The sequence below is a fragment of the Hydra vulgaris genome, chromosome 03 (assembly GCF_038396675.1).
Source record: "Hydra vulgaris chromosome 03, alternate assembly HydraT2T_AEP".
NCBI lineage: Eukaryota > Metazoa > Cnidaria > Hydrozoa > Anthoathecata > Hydridae > Hydra > Hydra vulgaris.
The window spans coordinates 68958890-68982490 of record NC_088922.1 but is presented as its reverse complement, the minus strand read 5'-3'; the positions used below and the strand labels follow the sequence as shown (position 1 = coordinate 68982490).

Genomic DNA, 23601 nt, shown 5'->3' with positions numbered 1-23601 from the left:
AATTCATTGTAGTTATTAAATATTTATTACATGTAGTAAATAATACTTCAATTTTTGTTTATAATTCGCCTCCCCAAGACCGAGAAGGCCACTAAAGATGAAGAGGCTACTTGTTGTTATAACCCTTTCTCAACTCTATAACTCCGAAACACGAACCTTGACTAACAAGGCCGCTGCGCGGAGAAACAAGTTGAGCGCCATACTATCAGGGACTTGGTGGGAATCGAGCTCGGAAACTCTTGCTTATGAAGCGAGTGCTCTACCAATACACCACTACCTCAGTTCTTGCGAATCTTGAACAGATGTTTGTCCTTTCTTTGCCGCTAAGAAAGCTCAAAAAAGCTCAGAAAAATCCTTATTAAATTTTTCTTCATTATCTTTAATTACCTCAATGAGATTTTTGCTTTTTGTTTTTTTTAATAAACCGTCTATTTTTATGCTATAGATTCTGACAAACAAGCTGGTAAATGACTTTAAAAGCCAGCAATATGGATAATTTTTTTTCTTTTCCTACTTATATACCAAGAACAATGGTAAACGAAACTCATTCCTATATTGTTTACCAGGCTGATCTGCTTTATCTATCTCATGACAAAATTGGTCGATAAATCTATAAATATGCATTAATTGGTGTTGACGTCGCTAGCCGCTAAAAAGACGCTGAACCTATCACTAACAAAATGGCTGCTACTGTTTCAGAGCCTAGCCTTTATCATCTTGTTTGTGGACAAAATAGACAATTTGTTCGTGAAGAATTAATAACTTGTTCTAGATGGAACCCAGTTTGATAGAATATCATTTCTCGGAAATAATAAACGACGAATTTCTAATTCAGCACGTCGCGATACCTACTTTTCAACTAAACGAATCAACGTACGAGAATACATTGGATTTACTGTTCACAGTAAACGAACAAAGATTATTTCAAGTTTGAGACAAATGCGGTATAAGGGAATATAAGCAAAGGACATCTTGTAATTTGTTTTAAATATGCACTCAATCACCATGAGACAAAAACTGTAGCTAGCAATCGGAAATATATTTTAAAAAAAGCTGACTTCGCAGGAATGAACAAATTTTTTACAAATACAGACTGGGTAAACATTTTTGATGCAATTAATGTCCAGGAGATGTACGACACGCTCATTTTTTATGTTAACGAAGCTTGTCAAAAATATATACCGTGTCACAGCTCGAAAAACAGGACTCGTAAAAGAATTTTTTGGATTGACAATGAACTAAAAGAACTTGTGAAGAACAAAAGACGAATGAGACATTTAAACTGTTGCAAAAATGGGAAAAACAAAAATTTGGTAAACGAATACAAAGAATTGTGTAAAACAGTTAAAATTGAAACGAGAAAAGCCAGAAAAAAATACGAACGCGAACTGGTCTACAAATCGATTAGAAACAAGAAGATACTATTTAAATATGTGAACGATCAACAAAATGTAAAGAGCTCAATTAAAGCGATAAAAAACGTTGAATGAAATGTTACAAATACGACTAGTGAGATTGTTGACTTTTTAAACGAAAATTTTCAAAACTCTTTCACTAGAGAGGACGACCAAGTATTAGCAGAATTCGGATCGAGATGTGGGGTAAATATTTAGATTTTGACGAGAGTGCAATTAATTACAGTGACGCAGTAACAAGATTAAGCAAATTATCCATTGAGAAATCATGTGGAGTTGATTAGTTGAGTACTATCATTTTAAAAAATTACGCTGAAGGACTAGCAATGCCAATAACATTGATATTTATGTCTTCGATTGATAAGAGCGAACTACCTAAGCAATGGAAATTTGCGAACATTACCCCAATCTTTAAGAACAAAGGCAGTAAGCTAGAAGCGAATAATTATCGATCAGTATCACTGACTTCTGTGCCGTGTAAAATTCTGGAGAGCATAATAAAAGACTCTTTTTTGGCACATTTTACGAACAATAAATTTTTATCGAAGTGTCAACATGGATTTGTTAAATCTAGATCATGCACGACAAATCTCATGGAAACTGTGAATTATTTAACAGAAAATATCGCACTGAACCGTCCGGTAGATGTGGTTTATTTAGACTTTGCGAAAGCTTTCGACACAGTGCCGCACAAAAGACTCGTTTTAAAATTAAAAGCGTATGGAATTACAGGAAAGCTGCTAAAGTGGTTAGAGGAATTTTTAAAAGATAGAAAGCAACGCGTAGTCAACGGTGATACTGTTTCGAGCTGGCGCAATATCTACAGCGGAGTTCCGCAGGGATCGGTAATTGGCCCGATATTGTTTGTTTTGTTCATAAATGACCTGCCGGATAGAATACAAAATGTAGCCAAGCTCTATGCAGATGACACCAAAATAATGATCGATGTGAACTCAATAGAGAAAATAAACAGTCTTCAACGAGATATAAACAGTGCTTGGGACTGGTCTAAAGAATGGTTAGTGAAATTCAATAAAGAAAAATGCGAAATAATACATTATGGAAGTAACAATCCAAAACACGATTATTCTATGGATAATGTTGTCCTAGGACAAACTACTATTCAAAAAGATCTAGGCGTATTATTCTCAGCAAACATGAAATTGAGACAGCAAAGTATGTCTTGCAGCTCGAAGGCAAATAAAATGCTGGGAATGATTAAAAACACATTTGTGAAACTGGATGTGCAGACTCTTAAAGTCTTATACGTGACGTTTGTTCGCCCAATAATTGAATTCGCGATTCCAGTGTGGTCCCCTCAGCTTTAAGGAGAAATAGAACTGCTCAAGAAAGTTCAACACAGGGCTACGAGACTCAATCCGACTCTGGCAAAAATGAAATACGAGGAAAGACTGGAGATTCTTGGCCACAGCCCATTATGTGAACGCAGACTTCGTGGAGATTTGATCCAGACTTATAAGTTAATAAATAAGATTGAAAATGTGGACTTTTTAAACGGTTTCAAGCCTAATGATTTTCAATTATCTAGAGGAAACGGTGTCAGGTTTGAACGCAAAAAAAACAAAGTGCAACTTAAGACACTCATTCTTTACTAACAGAATAACAAAACCATGAAATAAACTACCTAAAGATGTAGTCAATGCAAGATCAGTAAACAGTTTTAAAGCACAATTAGACAATTGGCTCCTTTTAAATAAAATTAATACTGACACGGCTGTCTAAGTGTGTTATTAATACACACACTCGTCGTCTTCGGGCGGCTACAGCATCTACTACTACTACTACTACTACTAGTTAGCTCCTGATGGAGTACTCAAATAAGTTAATGCCCGTATTCCAAAGTTGTTATTCCATCTAGAGGATCCATTATTGCATTTGAATTTAATAAGCTTTTCACCACTATCGGTACAAAATTAAGCGATAGTATTTCGTTCGTTAAAGATAAATCTGTTGATGAGTTCGAAACATCAATAAGCTCTAATCTAAATTATACTGAGTTAACTTTTAATGAATTTGAGGTTGCTTTTAAGTCATTAAAACGTAATAAAGCTACTGGGTATGATGATATTAACACAAATATTGTGATTGATTCCTACAATGTTATAAAAGACATTCTTTATAAAATCTTCAGAGCATCGATTGCACAAGGGTCTTTTCCAGATAAACTAAAAATAGCAAAAGTAACTCCAATCTTTAAGACGGGGGATCGTACAAATATAACAAACTATCGCCCTATTTCAGTTCTTCCAGTTTTTTCAAAAATTTTAGAAAGAATAATGTACAACCGAATCTACTCATATCTTGTTGAAAATAAAATTCTATACGAAAACCAATTTGGTTTCAAAAAAAATAATTCAACCGAGCATGCCATTCTTCAACTAACGCGCAATATAACTGACTCTTTTAAAGACTCTTGTTTTACTACTTATTGATTTGTCTAAGGCATTTGATACTGTCAATCATCAAATTCTGTTAAAAAAACTAATATCATATGGTATTAAAGATAAAACCCTATTATGGTTTGAAAGTTATCTTACTAACCGTAAACAGTTTGTTTACAATAAAGATTCTATATCTCATCTATTAATGAATATAACATATGGTGTTCCACAAGGATCCATACTTGGTCCACTTATTTTTTTAATATACATAAATGATCTTCATAAATCATCAAACTTAACAACAATAAATTTTGCAGATGACACTAACTTGTTTTTGTCTCATAAAGATATTAATATGCTTTTTACTAATATGACAAATGAATTAAAAAAAGTATCTGTTTGGTTTAAACAAAATAGATTGTCTCTAAATATAGAAAAAACTAAATGGACACTTTTTTATCCACCTTCAAAAAAACAGAAACTGCCTCATATCATGCCAGACCTTTTAATTGATAATATAATAATAAAAAGAGAAAAAGTTACTAAGTTTCTTGGAGTATATATTGATGAGAATCTATCTTGGAGAAATCATATTGATAACACCTCCAATAAAATCGCTAAATGCATTGGAATTCTCTATAAAGCAAGAAATGTATTATGTAAACACCAGTTAACACAATTATGTTATTCATTTATACATTGTCATATAAACTACGCGAATATTATATGGGGAAGCACTCATAGAACAAAACTAAAATCTCTTTACCTTCATCAGAAACACGCAGCTCGCGCAATAAATTTTAAAAATCGGTTTTTTCATACAAAACAACTTTTTAAAGAAATGAATATTTTAAATGTATATCAACAAAATGTCTTTAACATTTTATGTTTCATGTTTAAATGTAGAGAAAATTTGTTGCCAAACGTATTACAAAATCTTTATTGTATGAAACCTAAAAACAAATATAATCTTCGAATTAATAACAATCTTATTGCCCCTTTTTGCCATAAAAGCAAAGACCAGTTTTTTGTTTCTTATCGAGGTCCTTATCTCTGGAACAAAATAGTCTTACCAAATTTTGATTTTTCTACCCAACTGACTTTTGCCTCATTCAAACAAAAACTTAAAAGAATTATATTTTTAATTGAAAATATTTTGATTTACTTTTAATTGTTTTTTTATTTTGTTTGTTTGTTTATTCGTTGTTGTTCTATTTTGTATATTTTATTTATTTTTTAATCTTGGCTTTTTAAAATTTTATCTTGGTTTTTACATGTTTTTGCATAAAGTTGTATTATTATTATTATTTCACTTAAGACATTGTATTTTTATCAAAAATTAACCATATATTGTAAAGGGCTTCATGACAAGATCCACATGATCTTCTAGAAGTCCTGTCGTTACTAATGTAAAAATTGTAAAATATAATTGGTTATTGTAATATTTTTAAACGGCAAAATATTTAAAAAAAAAAAAAAAAAAAAAAAAAAAAAAATTATTTGGTGTCAAGAGGAGATATTTTAACTTACTCGTATACACTGATTTGGTGTCCCTCGGTCCTAATCCTAACCTGAGTGTGTTTTAATTTATTCTGATCTTTAAGACACTTTTTGCATGGCTCGTGTTTGAGATCTTTTTTAACAACAGTTCCACAGAGTCCTTTTGCTTTCATTTTATTATTTCGTTTAGCTTCGAGAACTGAGTACATTTCGTGAGCCAACAAATTTAAAATCAATGCGGCCATTACATTCGTCCTTGAATTTTCCAACAACCTTTTTATTAGACCCTTTAAACATGGATGATCTTTTGGATAGTCGCAATGTTCAAAAATTTCTTCTATATCTTTGTAAATGTCTTTACTATCCAATTCAAACATTAAACTATCAGTGTCAGTGTAGATTAGTTGAGCTTTTCAGTTATATTTTGATTTAATCTGGTGGTACCAGAACACATAAATGAGTTGCTTGCTGAGGTCAAAGACAGCCTTTCCAATATATATCAGTCGATTCAATTTTATCTAGTTTTCGTGCTGTAAATAGCAGTAAGATCATCAAATACTATATGTGATAAGTAGGCTGGGTCAGCAACAAGCTTTCTTAATCAATCTTCATCCCTTCCGCAAACAAGGTCAACGTGTATTTGTTTACGAAGGATTTTCGTTATTTTACCAAACAGACTATTTTTCATTAACTAAAAGAAGTCTTTTTCAAAGACTGTATTAGCTTTAGCTCTTAAATCAGTTTTCATCTGAATATAGGGAACCATCCATTGTTCTTCACTAAGTTTAATAACTCTGTGGATTTTGGAGATTTGCTTTCCAAGTGATTGAAATAGTTTGAGATTTCGATGTTCAATGAATTTTTCTTTGTTTCCTAGGTTGGGTACGAGTTTTTCACATTCAGTAAATGTAACGTTTTTGTATGGGTTTTTTCACGTATATGTAACACCTTTAAACCTCAATAGTTTTATTTTACTATCAGTTAATCCAATTTGGGTTATAATTAAATCGTCTAGTTCAAGGTTTTTAACGTAAGCGTCAAGAGATTAACTCATAAACTGCAAACTATCAATGAATTGCACTTGACCTTGGCCAAAAGTCATGTACTTCTCAAGAGTGTTTGGAATACTGCTTATTTTACCCCCTTTATTTTACCTCATTCAGAGCGTAATAAGGTAAAAATAGTAATCTCTTAGATTACCTTATCAATCAAATTAAGCTTTTAGCTGGATTATCAGGAGCGCCTTCTACAAGAATATTTAATGCTTCAAAGTTAACATAGATAATGCACGGCACTCGCATCTGCTTGTAACAATTTGTAAATTTGCAAACATCATCTTTGCTTACTCAGGCAACACTGTGCGCTGAGCATTTTTTTCCGTTTCCAAGGCAATTCTTACAATGAGCTTCCAAGAACTCAGAGCTACTAAATACATAAAGGCATGAACGACATGGGTACTTTTAACTGCCTTTTAACAACCATTATAGTATAGCATTTTAGCTGGATTTTTAATTTAAACATAATTTTATCATTGACAGATGTCAGATTTTATCAAAGAGACATTTTATCTTGCCTAAATAAAAGGTTCATTTCAATTTTATCTATTTCATTACTAATATAAAAGGGATATAAATCTTTATCCCATACAAAAACATTGAGAGTGTTAGGTTTTGTTGCTCAAACCTTTTATTATCACTTATTTTAACCAAAAACTTAATATATTTAAAGTTTATCTTTTTGACATATTGGCTATACTTTGTTGTTTTGTTCTTTAAGAGGGTATATTGCGCTAAGAACAGCCCACTCAAAGCATTAATTCTTTTTTTTTTTTTACATTTATGAGATAGCATTTTAGAATGTAACCAGACTTTTTCATACAATTTACCTCTGAGTGGACTATATTTTGTAAACACGATGTGTAATGATTCGCAGCAACTCAAGAGCAAACCTCGTTAATAAATTTTTCAAGTAGTTTTTTAATTTTCGCTAGAGCAGTTTTAAGCAAATCCTTAATGTTATTTTTATTAAGGATAGTAGCTACATCTGAGCGTAAGTAAACAGTCTGTTTTATAGTTTTAGAACATTCATTTTGATCGAAACATTTTCAATATTAAATGCTGCTTTTTCAATCTCAGCTATAAGAATCAATGTAACTTTTTGTCCATCTTTCTTAATTTTACTTTCTAAAAATATTGTGTGTCATTTTGTTTATAAATACAAAAACGTCGGACTCGAGTCTGTGACCTTGTGGTAATTCTGCTGAATAGTTTGCAAATTGACCAGTTTTTTTGTTGATCTCAAAATCTAGTAATTTGTCATTTTCTTCCAAATATCTACTAATTTTTCCAAAAAAATCTTGAATCACTTATCAGTAGGTTTTTGTCTCAAATTAGGTGGTTATTCAATTTTTGTAAGAGGTCTAGGTATAGATGTGGACCGCTGTCTCGATACCGGTCAAGGTGATGGTATGGGCTCAGACTGTCTAGGTTGTGGTTGAGGTGTGTGAAGGTTTAACAGGTAAAAGTGACTACTTTTTCCTGTAAGAGCTTGAATAGATCTTTGATTACCTGTTCTTTTAAGGCGTTCATTTTATTATATATTATAAATTGTACTTTTGCTGTATCTAGTTATTTTTACAACCCAAAAAATATCTTCTGACTAAAATTTTTTCTTTGCTATGATGAACTAAGGAATTAATTGTTTTTTTTGTAAGATGAAACTAGATTCAGGCATAATTACCTCAAGTTGATATGATGCCAAAGCTTTTATATTTCGTGGGTTCAATGTTTAGAGTTTTACTTTAAACATGTTAAATGTCTGTTTAATATGAATTTTGAATTTGATTTTATTTAGAATCAATAAATTTACAATCAATTATAATTTTTTTTTTTTTTTTATGTTTTTACAAATTCAATAATACTATAAATTAGTCAATCATTGATTATAAAGTATATTGACGAAGAGATGCAACACCAGGCATCTCTATACTAACTAATGTGTAGGGCTAATTGTCAACGAGACAAGATGCCCATCATGATAGGAAACTTTTGAATAAGTTGACCGAGTGAGTGTCAATTGCTTCCTGTGGTAGCATATTCCAGGACGGTGTGACACGATTAGTAAAAAAGTGATGTCGCTCTTCGCAATCGCTGACAATTTGTCTGTGTAGCTGTTTATTGTGACTCCTCCTGCAATATACGTTGTTAGAGATCCTTTGAGGAACAAAAAAGTTAACATCATCAATTTTATTTATAATTTTAAACTCTTCAATAAGATCTCCTCTAGCTCTTCTCTCTTCTAGTGTTGTCACTCTAAATATATTTAAGCGTTGTTCATATGGGAGATGTTTGATTGAGGAAACTTTTGTCGCTCTGCGCTGAACTCTTTCAAGCATATTGATATCCTTTTTTAGGTGAGGAGACCATGCTTGAATAGCGAATTCCAGGTGTGGGCGCACATATGTGATGTAAAGCGTTCGCCAGAGATAAATGCTTCTGCTTCGGAACACTTCTTTTAGTAGGCCCAATTTGTAATAGGCTACTGAGACTGCAGACTCTACCTGGGCACGGACTTTGAGGTCATTTGATATTAGAATACCTAGATCTCGTTCAGTTTCAGTTTCCTCTAGGTTTTGACGAGTGCCTTCTGTGTTCGTCATTGAATAGACTTGATTAGATTTTCTGTTACCTCGACCGACATGCATTGTTTTGCATTTTTCCACATTAAAGAACATCAACCATTTGTGAGACCATTTTATGGCTTGATCAATGTCTGATTGTAAAGCTAGCATATCTTCATTCGATTTTATCATGTTCATAATTTTACTATCATCTGCGTAGAGCTTGAACTGGCTGGTAATGTTGTCCGGCAGATCATTTATAAATAGTACGAAAAGGAGAGGGCCGAGGACACTTCCTTGAGGGACGCCACTTGTAACTTTTTTCCAATCTGATGTGAATATTTTAGCAGTTGAGTGAGTATCAATGACAACACGCTGTTGTCTATTGTTAAGCCAAGCATTTATCCACATTAGTGCTTTCCCGCTGATGCCATATGCTTTCAATTTGCTTAATAGGCGATTATGTGGGACTTTATCAAATGCTTTTGAAAAATCAGTGTAAATCATATCGACTGGATACTTCTTGTGTGCAGCTTCTGTGAGGAAGTCGCAAGTTTTGAGGAGATTAGTCAAACAGCTTTTTCTTTGAACAAATCCGTGTTGTGCTATGCTTATTAAACCGTTTAAGTTACAGTGTAGCATTATTTTTTCATGTAATATACTCTCGAATATTTTGCATGGTATGGATGTGAGAGAAACTGGTCTATAATTTGATGCTCTTAGTTTGCTTCCCTTCTTAAAAATGGGCGTGACGTTAGATTTTTCCACAGGTCTGGTATAGTGCTGGTTGAGAAAGATTTCTTGAAAACTAATGTTAGTGGCAATGCGAAAGCTTCTGCGCAGTGTTTGAGTACACGAGGGTGAACGTTATCAACACCAAGAGATTTAGATTCGTCTAGGGTTGCGAGTCGAGCACGGATATCGTTGATTGAAAAGATATTCTCGTCTAATATACATTTATTGTCAGTTCGGGGTTCTAATTCCGGCACAGGTCCGTTTGGCTCGTTGACAAATACTGATTGGAAAAAATTGTTCAGGGTTGGGCAAATAATTTGAAGATCTGTTGAAATTGTTCCATCAATTGTTTCTATGGAGTTGAATACATATTTTGAGTTGGTTTTGTTTTTGATATGAGCGTGTAGCTTTTTAGGGTCGTTTTTATATAAATTAGCTAGGTTCTCTTCATATTTTAACACTGCTAATCTCAAAGTTTTGGTTACATTTCTGCATGCTTCTTTGTGCTTGTCTTTGAGCTCTCTATGTGTATGGCGACCAGAGGCAACATATTTATTCCAAAGTTCTTGTTTTGTTCTAATAGCTTTTAAAACTTCGTCTGTTATCCATGGTTCGTGTTTCTTCTTGAAGGGCAAGGTAGTCGACGGAATGAGTTCTGTTGCTAGTTCGTCGTACACTTCTAGGAATAGATTGTAACATTCGTTAGCTAAGCAGTTTTCGAATAAGCTTTTCAAATTTGTTGAACTTAATTTTAGCGAGAAATTAGCGTAGTCGGCTCTGCTCCAGATATAGCGCTTTCGCTGCACGATTGGTGGTACTTTTATCTTGTCGTTCAGAACAAATCGACCCGTGATTAGAGCATGAGATTGTCCCATTGGAGTGTCTCCGAACGAGTCTTCTTCTTTTAATTCTATCAAGAGATCTGGTTTGTCTGTTATTACTAGGTCTAGAGTACTGTTCGGCTCTGAAAATCTGTTACTACGATATGTTTTGAAGGTGATCAATTGTGTGAGTAGGCATTCGTTTAAGCAATCTTGAAATTTCATGTCTCCTGGTCGTTCATTTAGCACGTGCGCTGTTGTCGCCACGCCATCGTCAATCTCAATATACTCATAAAATGTGTTGCTAAAATTAAAGTCCCCATAGATTATAATGAAATCACACTCTAACCTTTGGGCGGCAGCTTTTGAAGCTTTGATAGATGCTATACAGTTTTTGAGAATTTCGTCATTTAGGTCGTGTGGACGATGTATACATCCGAGAAGAATTGAGTTGTTGCCAAGCTTAATAACGCGCCACATTTGTTCAATGGAGTCTGAGTATAATTGTGCAAAATTGGTTTCTAATGTAGTTATCTCTTCTTGTATATAAATGGCCACGCCACCTCCTCTTCCGTCTCTATCTCTTCGATGAATTTGATAGCCTGGTATAACCGTGTCGCTTGTTCCGTTGTACCAAGTTTCGGTGAAGAATAAAATGTGAGGAGTATTTTTAACTTCTAAGTTGTGTAAACGGGCTATGGCTTCGTTGCGTTTGTTTTTATTTAGCGAGCATGGATTGTTGGCCCAAAAACGGAGATTTGCAGGAGATAGATTATTTTTATTTATTACAGGGATGCTGGTCGTTATTTTGGTGTGGTTTTATTTAGGTGGACGAGTTTTCTTGAGCGGTGCTTGTTGTAGCTGCTGTATTACTTCTTCGATATTCGTTGAGAGCTGTAGTTGCTGAGGCGGACACATATTTCTTTTGCTCGTTTGACATTGTGACATCAATAAAGCATATTTGACCGGTTCTTTTGTGGATGACATTCCGAAACGGTTGGTCGAGAATCCCTGCATCTTTCAGCTCTTCGTTTTTCTTTTTAAGTCTAGCTCGAGTTTCGTTGAACGCTTGTTGCTGAGCCGGAGTCCTGTCTTCTCGTGCGAAAACTCCGTTAAATTGTTGTAGTTGATGGCGATTGCAGAGATTTAAAACAGCGGTTTGTTCCATTTCGTTTGCCAGAGAGACTTGAATAATATTAGAGTTATGAACAGTTTGTTTTTTACTTGAGTTTAGGCGTCGAGCTTGTTTGATTGTAAAGTCATCAAGACCACAAGCCTTGATGAACTCAGTGACGCTTGTCTTGTCGTCTTTGTTCTCGGTTTTGGGTAGACCAACCACAATGACGTTCATGGAACGATCCTGCCTGTCTTTGTTTTCGGCAGCAACAATATTTATTATTTCGTTTCTGTGTTTGACTGTTTCAGGTGCGTTTCCTTTGAGTTTCGAGGCGTAGGTAATAGATTTCTTGTCTTCCAGTTTATTGTTGAGATCGTAAAGTTTGGGCAGTTAGTTTAGCCTCGGTTTCTTTATTCAATTTTATTATCGGTGTGAGCGCAGAGATTAATGCCACCTTGAGCATTTCGGCGACGCAGTTTTTGTAGTTTTCGTTGAATGTTTTGTTTGTGAATGTTGTTGCCATGGTATCTCTTATCGCTGCGTCGACTATTGATACGCAAGTTGTGTCGAGAGCTGCGGCAGCAGCCACTATTGATGTCATTTGATAATTGTCAATTTTAATAATTTACAATTATTAAAATAATAACAATAAAAATTTTAATAATAATGATGATAATAATAAAGATATTAAAATAATATATTTCAAGTTTTAGCAAACTTTAAAACAAACTTAATTGCTGATTAGAACAGAACTAAGTGTTTATAGCACAACCAATTTATATTACGTCGTTTAGCAAATAATATAATTTAAATGGCCTATACAAAATTATACAAAAGGAATTACGTCAATTAGCAAGCTAGAAAAATTAATATACTAAGAAATGTATTGTAGTTTAGAACAAAATTAACAATTAATAAAATAAAATACAAAAATAAGGAAGATGTTTAACAAATCACAATATAGTAGATAAACAAAATAAAACCAAAAATATTCAAATATATTATAGCAGTCAAATATAATATAGCAGTCAAAAATATGTACAATTCCGAATAATTATAAACAAGGAAAAAGGACGATTTTTGAAAAATATATATATATGCAAAAAACTTTATAATAAAATTATTGTATAATTATTTCAAAATAAGACCTTAACAAAATAAAACCTTAATTAACTAGGAAAAAAGACTCAACAAAAACTTAAAACAAATATACTAAAAAGAGATAGTACAATAACTTAGGAAAACAAATATATATTAAATACTAGATTTAAGTTAATATCAAAAAAAAAAAAAAAAAAAAAAAAAAAAAAAAAACTTAAAAAAAAAAAACAATAATTAAATAGGAAAAATTAGACTGAAACAAAACTTTACAAAATATTTAAAAGAGAGTACAATAATCTAGGAAAACAATTATATATTAAATACTAGATTTAAAAGTTAAATCTTACGCAGAAAAAAATATTTATGTGAAAGCACTATTTATGTGAATTCAAAATAACTTTTAAGAAAATAAAATACAGTTGCATTTATTGTCTAATATCGTTTTAAACTCAAAGTGAGTAGAGTTGCGTAATTTTACCTCACTTAAGGCCTTAAATAGTACCATGGCTGTCATTTTGAATTTTAAATATTTGCAACTTTTGTCAAAAATAAAGATTTTCTGTTTTGTATTATTAATATAATATGCAGTTATATTCATCATTTTCCTACCAAAAATCTACCTACCACATTAGTAACTTACACATTTAATATACAAGTTAAACCTTACTGATGATGCCTGTTTTTAGACTATTCCAGGAGAGGTTTACAGTTTCATAGTTTAAAACTTTTTTAGATTGCTTGGAACAGAAAAAGATCTTTACAAAAATCATTCAAAATATACTGTAAATTGATATGTAAAATCAAGATATAGGTACAATATTGGGTTATAATAGTTCGATTTAGGATCTTGATTTTTTAATTGTGCCAATAGCATGTTTTTTAAAATTTAATTCCCTATCAAATACCAATGTTTGAAGTTTTGAATATTTCAACTTTTTTAAGAGGGTACAATATTGACAACCTTACCCTACATTAAAATTCTTTTTAAGTGAATTAAACTTTTAGCCCTCAAATTTCTCACATAGTTAGCTCTGTTAGCTTCACATAAGCATTGTAAGCTCTGTTAGCTTCACATAAGCATTGTAAGCTCTGTTAGCTTCACATAAGCTCTGTTAGCTTCACATAAGCATTGTTAGTTTCTTGGCTTTTCAGTATCTTTACAATACTATCTGATGCATCTAATTAATTTAAATCTTTACGTAATTATGTTAGTAATCTATGGTTAGAAAAAATCATTTTAAAATTACTCAAGAATTTTATTTGTTATTATCTTAACCAACTTTGGTGTTATTTAAAGTGCATACGGTTTTACGTGGTGAATGTCAATTTGTAGTTTTTTTTTTACGTTTTCTGCAATCTTTAAATTAATTTAATAGAATAATCCATTAGCTCTTTTTTTACTTCACTAATATGGTTGTAAGTAATGATATATTCACGGCTAATTCTTGGTGAGATATGTTCGCAAGCAAATGTTTCACGTATAACTTTTGTAAAACCTTCGCAAAGGCGATATCAGTTACAGCTTATCAAATTTTTTACATAGTTATCAAAAACCCCTCTATTTAAGTCTGCAATTTTTATTAGTTCTTTTCCTTTTGCTTTTCTTAGTATAAAATCTATTTTTGGTATATATTTTATTTTCTATTATCTAGTGCTTTATCTCTCAAATTACATTAAAATTTTTTTTTTTTTAATTCAAAGTCAGACAATAAATACTCTTCATTGCCTGCTAATTTTTCAACAATAACATCTTTTGCATATAGTGGAAATAAAATTTCCATGTGACTTATGCAAACGCAAACAAAATTTACAAACTGCATCAATCTTTTTTTATTAATAGTACGCATAATACGCAAGTTCAACGCACGCGAATGTGTTTTTATAGTAAAAGAATAGTTTTAAAATTTACGAAATATTTTTATATAAATATATATACAAAAATGGATTCTTAATTTAACCAAATCGAGAAACTTATTTAAAGAAACAAAAAACTTTAGTTTCGGAAGCAACTGGAAGACTTCTGAAAGAGCAAGAAAAAAACTTTGCTATTTTAACCGCTGCAAACTTAAAAAGTTATCAGAAAGATTGGATAAGATCGAACGAGACATTTGCAACAGTATATTGAAAATTAACACAATCGCTAACCAATATGATATTCTTTACTTTGCTTGAAACTGAATGTAACGAACTAAAAAAAGTCATAAATGTAAAAGACGAAATAACATCAACGAAATTTGAGGTTGTGAAACAAAAAACGAAAAAAATTGGGACCGAAATAAAAGACAAAAGCGAGATATACAAAATAAAATAAAAGTTAGGAGAGATGAAGAGATGGTATTGAGGAAAGTGAAAGTCGAAGCTGGTAAAAACGAAAATAAGGTACAACTATTGTTAACTGAATGTCTTGGCTTTAATTAAAAAAACGAGCTCATCGAGTTGATAAAAAAATGGTATAAAGGATTGAACAATCGTGTTAAAATTACTAGACTACAAAGATAAAGTAGATATTATAAAAAAACCCTACCTATAAGTATGGTTTAAGTATACTTAAAAGAAAAACATTTTCATAAATGAAGATTTTTGTGCTGATACTTTAAATGTAAGAAACGGGCTGAAGGAAAAAATGAAACAAGAACGAGAATCTGGTAAAAACGCGATAATCTCTTACATCAAATTGATTATCCGCGAGTGGAAACCTTTAAGCAAGCAATCCAAAAAAACAAACCAATCCAAGCAATCCAAAATCTCCTAAATATTTCTAACTTTAGGTTATTTACCTTTTCCTTATTTCCTACTTTTAATTTCTTATTTTATCATATTTAAACAAAATGGAGGAAAATTTTATTACTAAATTTGATGATCAAAGTTATGGCCATTGTGATAATGTAAAATACCCTGATTATTTAAATCAAAGAAATTTAGAAAGTAAATGAAGCACAAATCTAAAATGTGCACAACCTCTTCAATTATATAAAAATAAGGTCCCAGTTTTGACCATTAACATAAGTAGTCTTAATAAAAATCTCAAAAATTTTTAAATATTATTAAATGAACTTAAATACACCTTTAAAACAATTAGCATTACAAAAAATTAGTGAAAAATGATGAAACAAATTCACAATTTTAACTAAATAGCTACGTTTCTATTTAACCATCACGAGAATTTAAAACAGGTGGAGGCGTGAGTATTTATGTTCACAATTCTGTTTTTTTTTAATTTTGTTTCACTTTAATTTAACTTTGTCTTACTTGATTGTCTTTTCGTGAATGAAACAAATTGCAAGTCGTTATGGATTGAATTGATCAGCAAAACAAGGAAAATAAACATTATTAATAACATATATAGAAAACCATCTGGTAACTTTAAAAAAGTTTAAAAATCATTTTAAAATATTTTTAAACAAAGTAAATAAAACGCGGAAGCATGTTTGCTTCGTGGGGGACCTAAACATTAATTTATTAAATCATACAACAAACAAAAATGTTAAACGTTTCTTAAATTCTTTACTCTAAAATAACCTTATTCCAACAATAAACATGCCAACAAGAGTAACCAAAATCTCCTCCAAACTTTTTGATTGCATAATAACGAACAACTTTTGTGACGACTAGCTTTGTACTAGTATAACCAAGAGTGACATATCTGATCATTTCCCCTCTTTTTTCTTTTCTAATTCTATAATACTTAGCAGATATCCGTCTAAAACAACTATCTATAGGCGACTGATCGATAAAAATTCCTTACAAAAATTTAGAAATTATTTGAAAAATAACGTCAATTGGGATCGTATTCTAGAGTAGCAAGAGGTTAATATTGCATAGGATTTATTTCTTAAACAGTTCTGCATGTTATACGAAAAAAGCATTTCCGGAAAAAAAGTGTGTCATAAAAACATAGATCTACTTAAATCCTCAAAAACCAAACTAAAATTGTATGATAAATTTCTAATAAGGAAAACGTATAAGAGAAAATATACAAATATTACAAAAATGTTTTTGAAATATTTATTACGCAAAATTATTAGAAAAAAAACAACAAAAACACCCAGAAATCATGGCATCTCAAATAAAATAATTGGAAAAAACAAAAGTATAATATTCTAACAAAAAACTTCTGATAAATCGAAAGTTAGTCCATGAAAAATCTTCTATTGCTGAGAAACTTGTCACCTTTTATGTTAATATTGACCCAAATCTAGCCTTAAGCAATTCCGGTGAGCTCATCAAGTTTTAATTCTTATTCAAAAAGGTTTAGTAGTTAAATAGAAGAAGCCCATCTTAAAATTTGCGAATTGCAAAATGTTTTTAACAGCCTTAAAAAAAGTGAAAGCGCTGGTTTTGATAAACTTACCGTTACTGTTGTAGGATCTGTATTTGATGTCATTGAGCCATCGTTATTTCATATCTTTAAACTTTCTTTAAAATTGGGTATCATTTCTAATAATTTAAAAATTGCCCAAAAACACCTTTTTTTAAAGGAGCAGATAACTCCCTTATTTCAAACTATTCTCTAAAATACTTGAGCGTATGATGTAAAAAAGACTCTACAACTATCTAACAAAGAACAACATGCTGTATAAAATACAGTTCGGTTTCAAAAAAATGCGTCCAACTGAGCACGCTCTAGTTGACCTAGTAAACGAGATATCTGACGCTGTAAACAATGATTATTTTACATTAGGAGTTTTCATTGATGTCTCTAAATAATGAAAAAAAATAGTCTCATAGCTAATAAAAAGATTACCTTTCTACAGTGGTGGCTAAAAGTCCTAGAACATCATACTTTATGTTATGAAATCAATATATTTATGTGAAAAACAATTTATTAGTAAACTTTTTTATTTTTTTCAATAAAATAAGTGTTTATAACAATTTTAAAGATGATATGTACATGCACATACATGATGAGAGTTCAATATTTAATGGAAGCATAGTTATTGTCAATTACCATTTGGATACGTTTTGGCATGCTTTTAACAAGTTTTGTACAACAGTCTGGTGTAATTTCATGGATCCACACTGATTTGATTGCTTCAACTAAATCATTATAGGATCTAGGCTTTTTGGCAGCAACTTTTACTTTCATAATATGCCAACAATTTTCAATAACATTAAGATCTGGTGATGACCCAGGCCAATTTTCAAGGGTTTGAATTCCTTCATCAGCAAACCACTTCTTTACAATTTTGGCTGTGTGGCATGGTGCACCATCCTGTTGGAAATAAGTGCAGTTCAAGATCTGCATGAAAGGTGGCAACTTCTCCTTCATAACATCCAAATAGTCTTTGCTGTTTATTGCGGTATTCTTGGTCATTATCCATAATGGCCCACGTCCTTAAATAGCACCCCAAACCATACAAGACACAGAAGCCTTGACACTGCTAACTGTATATTTTGGCATATATCTACAGTTTTTCGGTCTTCTTACAAAGTTGTTTGTAACATTAAATTGTTTAATACATGTTTCATCAAAAAAAAGAACTTTAGACCAATTTTCTCCAGTCCAATTTTTGTAGCGCTGACAAAATGTTTTTCAATCTGTTAGGTTTCTTAATGAAAAAAGGTTTTTTCGCTGGCTTGCACGCCTTCATTTTGAAATCAGCCAAAAGCCTTCTTCTAACTGTTCGGTCACTTACTTTTTTCTCAATAAAAATTTCTTTTGAAATCTCGTGTGCAGATAGCCGTGGATTTGCATGGCTAATCCGGCCAATAAGTTTGTCAGTTCTTGAGGTGGTTGCTCTGGGCCTGCCTGATCTCATCTTTGAAGTAAAATTTAATTCGGGCTCTTCTTTATGCTTTTTTAAAGTTCTACTTACAGTTGATAATGAACAACCAAGCTTTTCAGATGTTTCTCTTTGAAGTAAACCTTGTTCATATAATGCAGCAATAATTCCTTTTTTTTTAGGTGAAAGTTCCGGCATAATATAGCTGATAAATTGCTTATGAATAATAAAAAACGATAATAAATTGTGCAATATACAAATATGTAACTATAAACATATTGCTATATAAAAACAAAAGCATCAAACTTTCAAAATTTATACTTTAGATCATAAATAAATTTTTTTGTCGTTAAATGTTTTGTTCCAAGACTTTTGGCCACCACTGTAGATCCAGAGCCGTAACCACAATTTTGATATTAGGGGACCTGTGGTCTTTTTCAAGGAATGAGGAGATAAAATGTATGTTAAAAATATGTTACATATATGTTTTTCCCTAATAATTATAATTTAAAATTTTTTAGGTGTAGCCAACGCTTTCCTCCTCGTCCCGGTGGTTACGGCTCTGAGATCTATTTAAAAAGGAATCTATACAATATTTCTAATTTATGGATTACATATGATTTTAAATGTTTCTTTTAATTAAAGTTTAATTTAAATATAAAATTTGGATAAATTATTAAAAAAATTTATTATGAAAATCCTTAAAACAAAGTTTATTAATGATATTAACTCTCTCTAGGAATGGTATGTGTTTGTGTGAAATATTTGTTTGTTATTCTGTTACTGTAGAAAATATAAACTATTTGGCAATTACTATTTGCTAATTTATGTATTAAAACTTATATAGACCAATACAATAAATTATCTTCTAGTTTATATATTTACGTCTTTACAATAAAATAATTGTTAATTACGATTTTATAAAGCTGGTGCTCGGTTATAAGATATTATATCTTCTTCTTGCTATAGTTATTTATTTTACTCTATATGTATGTATTCGAAATATGCATACATATATAATAAAATAAATAACCTTTTATTTATAGTAAAAGACGAAATAAAAAAAAAATAAAATAAAATTAATTTTACACCCGTTCTCAAAAAAAGATTCGATGTTTTGATTTGAAATTTTCTCTCCACTAAGTTTTGCAAGTTTATATTTTGATTTACCTTGCACTAATTAAAAGTTCTTTTTATCGAAAAAAATTTTGTTTTATCCATGCTAAGTAAAATCTTTGCTATCGCATTTGTAATCTCTGATTCTCTTTAACCACGCTCAATTTTGGGATTAGGAATAATTATTACTCCTTTTATTAAAAGGTTGTAATCAGATTCTGCTGGTAAAGCACGTTTACCATCTGTGAGGTAATAAGTATACCGCCTGAAAAACAAGCAAGTCTAATACAAAAAATACAGTAGGTTGTAAAAGTGCAAAAACTGTGATTTTCGGTTGAAAATCAAAATCATCATATTCTACGATTTTAGTTGATAATTAGGTGCAGTTACGCGCCATCGAGTTTTTATACCTGCTTTCTTAGGATAAGCACTATCTTTTACATGGTTATTTTTTCTTACCTGCCTAAACACTTCTCACCTTGCTTAAAACGTTGAACAATTTCATCGATAAAGGGATTGTTCAAAAAAAAAATGATTGCATAATAGTTGCTTATTTTATCCTTATCACTCTTACGAATTGAAATCATAGTTCTCTTTTTTTCAATATTATTTTTACAAGTACTGCGTCTTATATGAGTCTTATCATACATTGGAATTAAATCTCCAGCAATGTTTTGAGAGTTTTTATGTGTAACATCTACTATTTGAAGGTCATTATTGCCTTTTTTTGCATGATTCCATTTAAATTTTAATGGTGGAGCCCACTAGACCTTTATAGTATTGTTTTTTTGTTCAGATAAATATCTCACAGCATCTTTTGCAATAAAAATTATTTTTGGTATTGTGGTCTTTCCTTCTCCAGCTAGTTGCCAAACAGAGGCCACATTACCAAGGCCTGCAAAGACGAGTTCACATCACTAAAGAGCATCATAGCCCGCTTTGGAGACCAAGAGTAAGTGATTTTGGAAAGAAAGAAGGAATTAGAGTTAAAATCAGAAGTAGTCGAGTTAGTAAAATAGCATAGAAAAAGCGGAAAGACATTGCACAAGATGTTAGACTGTGCAATACACTATTCTAAAAGTTTTTTTACTTATGGTATTTTCAATAATGCTAAATTGACATTTTTGAAACTTTAAGATAAAAATCATTTTTTTTTATTGTGGTTTATCCTCCTCCAGCTAGTTGCCTTATAGAGGCCACATACCAAGGCCTGCAAATACAGGTTTATCTTGTTAAAGAGCATCATAAACCGCTTCACAGACCAAAAGTAATTGATTTTAAGAAGAACGAAAAAATATAGTGCAGAAGTCAAACGAAGTCGAGTTAGAAAGTTGACATAGAGAAAGCAGAAAGACATTGCACTAGATGCTAATTTTAATATTATTAACATTTTTAGAAATCAAAAATCATTTTTGGTACTGTGGTTTATCCTCCTCCGGCTAATTGCCATATAGAGGCCATATTACCAAGCACCGCAAAGACAGGTTAGGCTCCAAAAGGAGCGTCATAACCCGCTCTACGTTTTTTCGAAGTTCAAATTGGAGTCACGAATCTTATCTTAGAAGATAGACTCTAGAGACTTTTAGAAAAACTTCATCAACGTCATTAAAAGGTAGGTCTATTATTCCGCCTCTCATTCATGAAATTGATCTTATTATATTCATGTCTTAGTCTAAAAAGTGTACTCCAGAACTCTCTTTAATTTTCTTTGACTCATTCAAACTATTTACTAAGTGTTTGAATGAGTTTTATTTTCCTGCCTGCTGGAAAACGGCATCTATGGTTCCGATTTTGAGAATCTGTTGAACATATTGACTTTTCAAACTATCGTCCAATCAGTCCTCTGTCTGCTATTAGTAAGGTCTTTGAGTCTCTGATCATCAAATTTCTAAGATCCCATCTTGAATCAAATAGTTAACAGTCTGACAACCAATATGATTTTCAATTTTCCACTGTGATTAAACAATTTATGCGGCCGTGGCGCAGTGGTTAGAGCGCTTGCTTTAGAAGCAGGAAATCAAAGTTCGAAACAAACTCTGGACATTTTTTCGCGTCACGGTAAAGTAGAAGGCGTGTACTTCCTAGTTAAAATGCACTTTCGTGGTACTCTGTGACAAGACCGTTAGGTCTTTTTTGGGCACCTAAATAACAAAATAAAAAATATAAAATCTTTTATATTGCATTGGATATATCTAAAGCTTTTGACAAAGTTTAAAATGCTGGTTTTCTCCATAAGTTTGTTTCATATGCGTCATCTGGAAAAGTTTTTGAGATTATCAAATCATTTCCTTTTATAGTTAGTTTATGTATGTCGTCATGGTACACACATTTTACAATGTTATTTTTAAGTTCTAATAAATATTCATAATACAGTTTGACTTGGACATGCATATTACAAAATGTTTTATCATCAATCCCCAACGTGAAATAGAGAAAAAGAAAATAAGATTTTCCAATTTCTAATATTATGCAAAAGACTGAAATCGGAAAATTTGAAAAAAAAAAAAAGAACTTAAAAGTTTACAAAAAAAAAACATCTTAAAATAAAACATATATATATTCAATGCAAAACGTGATACATATTTATTCATATTTAAATATTCAAAAGAGACTTGTAACTTAAACGATTCAAAACATTTTAAAAATCCAATTCATTCATTTACATTTTTTATACAAAGTTAAAACAGACAAAAACAATTTGGAAGATGTATCATAAAATAAAACATAAAAAAAAGGATAGTGTGTATGAACTGTTCAATTTTAGAAAGTACTTTTTATAGTTCTTTAAAAAATATCAATAGATTTTTTTTCTTTCATGTTTTTGTCAAGAACCGAGTTCCACAAGCGTGGTCCCTGACATCTAATTGAGAACTTGGATTTTTTCGCAATGTTAATGGAATGTAGCTATTACTTATTACTAGTGTTTTGTTTTATACTTAAGAGAAATTATTAGTTTACTTTATGTAAATTTTTTTATTTTAAATTTTAAACATAAATAACAAGAGATGGTAGATAATTAGGTCGTTTACGTTGAGAGCATTTTTGAGTAACGGCTTGGCACTTTCGTATCTATCTGTGCCCAAAACTAGTTTACTTGCTTGCTTTTCTTTTGTATGAATATTTTTTAGGAAGATGAATGATTGTTTGTCTCGACAATATTGCAATAGTTAATATGACTAAATATTAATTTTATGCTAATATGTTGATGAATATATATATGAATGGAATTAATTTTTTAAACATATTTTGGTCAAAAGAAGTTTTGTCTTGTACAAAATCCCCAAAGTCTTAGAAACTGTATTCTCGATTTACTTTATTTGGTTTTTCCAATTTAAATGTTCATTGAGAACTATTCCAAGTATTTTCATTGAAAAAAACTCTTTTTATTTTATTATTGTTAATTATTAAATGTAATTATTATTGTAATGTTAAATAGTAGTTTAAATGGATAATGAAAAAAAAAAGAATTTAGTTTTTTCAGTATTCAATAAAAATTTACTTGGTATAAACGAAAACATAAGTGTCATCAACAAAAATAATACAACTGAGTGACTTTGAAAACAAATAAATATCATTTATACAAATTAAAATCACTTTCTACATCTGTCAAACAACATTTGTAAAGAAGTCAAAAATCATGAGTACACTTTTGTCCAAAGTCATCTGTATTTTTTTTACTCCAACTACATCTGTCCAATATCATCTGGAAATCTAATGACCCCTAACCACATCTCCAAAAAGATGTAACTGCAGTCCAATAACATCTGGAAGAATTTTTTCCATATAAAATTTATTCTGAAAAAAATCTAATACGTTACTACATCTGCACATTGGAAGAGTCAAAGTAAAAGGTTTAATTAAGGACTTAATTAAGTGACGCGTAACACGAAAAGGAATTTTAGTAGATGGCACAAAAAATGCTAGGTTTTTAGAGCTTCGTCCATAATAATAATTATAAAAAAAAGAAAAAAAGAACAAAATTACGACAATTTGACAATGGTTGAAGGTTGGCTGTGAAAGCAGGTCTAACTATGTTAACAAAGCGTTCTAGT

General features: G+C 31.1%; 1 protein-coding gene across 1 annotated transcript; it reads right to left on the bottom strand.

The window, feature by feature from the left end:
* Positions 1-9655: 9655 nt before the first annotated feature.
* On the bottom strand, positions 9656-10972 carry LOC136078870 (uncharacterized). The gene has a single exon (XM_065794686.1). The coding sequence runs from the start codon at positions 10970-10972 to the stop codon at positions 9656-9658; it is 1317 nt and encodes a 438-aa protein (XP_065650758.1).
* Between the last annotated feature and the right edge of the window lie 12629 nt (positions 10973-23601).